The sequence below is a fragment of the Anopheles aquasalis genome, chromosome 2 (genome assembly GCF_943734665.1).
Source record: "Anopheles aquasalis chromosome 2, idAnoAquaMG_Q_19, whole genome shotgun sequence".
Classification (NCBI taxonomy): Eukaryota; Metazoa; Arthropoda; class Insecta; order Diptera; family Culicidae; genus Anopheles; species Anopheles aquasalis.
The window spans coordinates 70,550,647-70,555,646 of NC_064877.1; the positions used below are offsets into that span (position 1 = coordinate 70,550,647).

Sequence of the window (5,000 nt, forward strand, 5' to 3'; positions counted from 1 at the left end):
AGGGTGGCCGAAGGGGTGTTGGGTGGTGGTGGAGTGATGACTGGCCGTCGACATGCGTGGCCGTTCGTGGGGTAGGGGAAGGCGCAGGAAACGTTTGAGGTCACACCAGCGGAGGTCGTGTATCGCGGGGGCTGATTTTCCATTCGTCGGTTCCTGCAATTTACATACGTTGCTTATCGGAAGTGTCCCAAATTTAATTAGCAGCAGACTGGTATTTAGGAAGGAAAAAGAAATAAAAGGTCCACATTTCATCTCGCCACCGCTTTGGAGACACTTGCGATGAAGCGGCAACACTCGCGCTTGCTTTCCACCCACCCGTCACTTCGACCGAGGAAAATGGATAGTTTTTGGTGGAAAGTCTTTTGTAGGAGGAATGCGCACGATGGTCAAACCGCTTGTGTGACGACATTGGCGGGCAAGATCACCCCCCCCGCAAAGGCGGAATGTTTGCTCGCTCCTTCCCGATTCGGAGTGTGGTGGCCACGAAACGAGTAGAAACGTTGAGTAAATTCAACGCACGTACACGGAGGTCCGATACCCACGGATGGTAGCGTTCGCGGTCGATGGTAAGGCTATCGGCGGTTCAATCACGATGCGAATATGCTTTTTTCTTGCTAAATATTATTCTGTTCTAGAGCTCATCGCATCTAGACACAGAGCGAGCGGAATAGGGTTGCTTCAATCAGTCAATCGTGTGGAAAAGATGAAAATTGCCACGAAAATGGTGTCCATGGTAGCCACTGATGCTTTGCGCTAGCAACCCAGCCAAAAGCCATTCGTTTGATTGTTTATTGCTCCATCATTTCAATAATCCGACCTGACGGCCAACGATTCGAACGGCCCTCGTCAGGACGGCCTACATTTCGTGACACTCGTGAACAATAATCTCGTTGCACATCCGACTGCATCGTTTCTGGCTACTGCCGCTAGGGCACACCGATGCGCAATTGCATCTCACACCACCCTTTGGGGCAATTATTTTCCACACTTTCGCCTCATCATCAAACGACGGTGCGCTTGGCGTGGCACGGTGTCGCATCATCATCCGTGTGCCCTCTAGCTGCTATCGGATGCGAGCAAATCGCGTAAAGAGCTAAAGCCATTTCGTATCGGCTAGTCGGGCGAATTGGCGGCTCAGGTTGTTTCCACTTTTGCAAAAAAAAAAAAAATGAAAAATAACCGAATAAAATAAACAAAACCCACGAGAGCCATGTAACGGTCGCGAGCGAAATGGCTACTCTAATCTATTTTTGCCCCCGTATGCGGTGTGTGAATCCATGGTGAACATTCCAGAGGTAATCAACGACCATCCAGCTGTCCTTACTGACAACGCCCTCCCCGACGCCCCTTTTCGGCGTGGCCGAGTGGGCGGACGGGGAATCAGGAGAGATGGGGCGTGCGATATAAATTTCACTGACGCGCGCGCTATCAACTCTCCAACCTGGCTTGCTTGGGTTGGTTTCGGATGGGTTTGAATAATTTACGCTTGTTTACGGCACGGTATCGTGTTCTTCGTGGCGAAAACATATTATGTGATGCAGGCAATTTCCGTCTTCATTCTGTCAACCTATGCTTGGCCATTCGTTTTGCAGTTTGGTCATCGACTATGGGTTGAGTTTTGTATTTGCGACGCTATAGTGCCTTGCCGGTCGTTGCGATAGCCTCTCATCAGTACACGCCAAAGATAGCAAAATGGTAAAAAATTCCTCTCATCTTATTTGCTGAATGCTACTGAGGAGATAGCGCCAATAGTGGCTACTGGCGTGAACGATACAATTGATGCCCCCTTAATAAACCAGTCGCTGCTAGTAATCATCCTAGTAGTCGTTTGCCAGTCGTGAAATGGCAGAATACATTGCACCAAGATGAAATAAGCAATCAGCATCATCATGGTGCTTTCAATTTATCATCGTCCCATGGTCATACACAATGAGGTAGTAATGCGTTTGAAAAAGTGAATACAAGTACACAATAGTATATACGTTATGATTAAAATTGAATCTAAAGGAAAATGGCAATAGAATAATTCGTTTGGTTATTTTAAAAAATTGCTTATGTATTAATATTTCTGTTGTTTGCATTACTAAGCATTCGAAATATGATTCATAAGTGCAGGATGGGTAATGTGTCATTTTTTAAGTTCATCAGTCGACTCCACGACAACAATGACACATCAGAACGCTTCTGCTATTGTGATAAAACAGAACGACGGTCTAATTGAATCGCTCAATCGTCTCTGTTGCCAGTTCCTCGTTGCTTGCCACCCGCCCGCCCGGACAGCTGTACTCCCGCGAGGGTGGCAAGCGAGTGCTGGTGACCGTGGCTGGCACATTCGCACTTGACAACCACATAGCATACCGTCGGTACAGGTGCACCGGGACTAGTCGAGTGGCTTCCGCCGAGTGCAGCCGTACTTAGTTGGTTCGCGTTGAGATGGCACACTCGTTGACGCACCACCAGGCTCCACACTGCCTACCATTCCGGATACACGTGTGAAAGCGCTAGCTCACAGCTGCTTGCTTTAATGGATCGACAGCTTTTCCTTTCCATTTGTTTCCTTCGTACGTACGGTGGTCCACAGATAGGACCAGGTGTGTATACGATACAAAGTTTGCGCAAATGGCACGAGGAATTGTTTCGCGTCACGGCAACCATGAATCACGACCGTACGCGTCCTAACAATCCCCGGTGCTTGGTTGTACCATCGATCCATCGTGCTTTATGCTCTGATGTAAAGGATACACACACCGCCTCTTCTCCTTTGGAGATTGTCCCAGGGCATGCTAATTAATACAGTATTTTTTTCTCGTTTCGTCAGACATACAGTCAGTCTGGAATGGTATGGTAGAGGTTCATCACGATCCTTAATTGATCATTTGTCAACCAAATCACCTCGGTCTCTAGGGATGCCACCGGGCCAGTGCACGCAGCTGACCTTGGTGGTTGTTGTCTAATTCCCAGGCGTTTAATGACACGTGGGACGGCTTGCGGATGAGTTTGCACGTGTTTTCTACCACCACCTCGGTTACTTATGCTGGAATATGCTTGATCTACCACGATGTTGGGGGAAAAAGTGAAACAGAGAGGCTCATGCGTATGTGGTCCGTTGCTTCGGTTATTCCACAGTAGGCTGTATGATAGATACTAGATGTGGTTGAACTATCGCAGTAAACTGGTCAAGTGATCGTTAAATCATTAGTAGGCTAGATTATTTAAGTTTTTTTTGCACCACCGACAAACATTCACAAAAAAGAAACAACACCATCCAAAATTATGAAGCGAAAACATTTGCTTTAATAAAACATTCATTTGTACGTCCACGGCCGCTTCAACAGCAAGCCTTCCAGCTAGGCCTGGTTCGTGGTTAGGGCGGTTAGTGGATTCCACCGGTTGTTCGAAGACAAGTTGGTGGCGTGTCTCGCTAATGGTTTTTAATATTTCATCACGACGCAACTGTTGTGCGAGCGTGATGTTCTGGTTTTCACCACGAACTGCTTATTGTAGAAAAGATGGGTCCCTCCGACCGTCCCTCACCCAATTCCGTCGATATACGTTGCCGGCCATCATCTCCATTCGCGCGCACCGTCTGGACAAACATTATCCGTGGTGCTGGTGGAAAAAGGCTTGTCGCAATACATACCAGTATCTCAGCTTGGATCGAAACAACTACTAAACGCTTTCTTGTGTTATCTTTTCTCCAGGTCTCTAATGTAATATTATGGTATCACGGTTCGAACGCCTAATGGGGTGCTCCTCGATCGCGGCAGGAGACATTTCGCCCGAGAACGAAGCACAATGCTCGGGCCGGGGCGATTGCCTAAACGGCACCTGTCTCTGCGAGATCCGTTACAGCGGTGAAGAGTGTTCCGGCTTTAATCTGCCCTATCATGCAGGTAAGACGGGGTATAGCTGGAACTGCGACAGCTGCATCAGCCCTGCCCTTTTGCTTCGTATGCAACGTCCTATTTCATCACGTTTTTTTGTTTATTTCTAACTGCATTGTAGGTATATCAGCGGTATTCTATTTCGTCGGTTTTGTGTCACTGGTACAGCTTCTCATCTGTATCATTGCCGAGTACCAGCGGCTGAAGCAACCGAGCTTTCTTCGTGCCTGTCGCCTGACCACACAGAAGCTGCTCTACTTCTTTGTCTTTGTCGCTGCGGTACTACGGGGTGCCTACTTCACAACACCGGTAAGTGGTCGGCGTGGCCGGGGGGGAACCAACTAGAAGGATCCATCGCCGGATTATCAAAGATGCTACCAACAGTACAGCAGTATCGTTATCAGTTGTGCTCATATCAGGCGTGTTCATTTTGCTATCCATAGGAAACACTCCAGCCGGCATGGGTTTCCTATCTGATGTCGCTCTACTATCCGCTTGTGATGACTTGCGCCTCGCTTGTCGTCTGCCTTTGGGCCGAGGTGAGTATTCTGAACTAGATCGGATAGTCGTTCCGTGGTTAGGATCCTAGACAATGTAGGGAAACATGCCTGATAACAAAAATTCGTCAACAAAAACAGGCAGTGAAAGGTTATGCTAGAATATGTTATAGATAAGGACGTACTTCCATCGTTCGTATAGTTACATAATTGATTGCCTTCAATCATCGTAACACCCCGGTTTAGGCTATTCCATTTTTTACTACTACGGTGACGTCAATGCTCGAAAACTTCGATCAACATGTGCTTGCGATTGTTATTTCAAATAAGTAAATGGCGGTATAGAAAGTGGATTAACTATTCATTCGAACCTGTCACTCGGCCATGCATATTGTGTCTAATCACTGGGACGAACGAGGGTGGCGTTTCGAAGCGTCACTAGAAATCCAGTTCGATTTCACTTGCTGGATCGAATATGTGAACCACGAGATAATGGCCATATATTGCAATGATTGCAGATCACGAAGCACTTCCTCCATAATACCTTCATTGAGTGCAGCAATAGATGGTGATCCAATAAATGAACATCTATCTAATCTAGAAGGAATTAGGTCAGTGT

The 5,000-nt window shown here is 47.3% G+C and overlaps 1 protein-coding gene across 1 annotated transcript in view; it reads left to right on the forward strand.

Moving 5' to 3' along the window:
- Window positions 1-5,000, forward strand: part of LOC126580825 (uncharacterized) — an 11,504-nt gene that overhangs the window by 574 nt on the left and 5,930 nt on the right. The window contains exons 2-4 of the mRNA XM_050244092.1: window positions 3,702-3,893; window positions 4,006-4,193; window positions 4,328-4,423. Coding sequence (XP_050100049.1) covers window positions 3,719-3,893; window positions 4,006-4,193; window positions 4,328-4,423 — 459 coding nt within the window. The 5' untranslated portion in view covers window positions 3,702-3,718. The remainder of the gene's footprint in view (window positions 1-3,701; window positions 3,894-4,005; window positions 4,194-4,327; window positions 4,424-5,000) is intronic.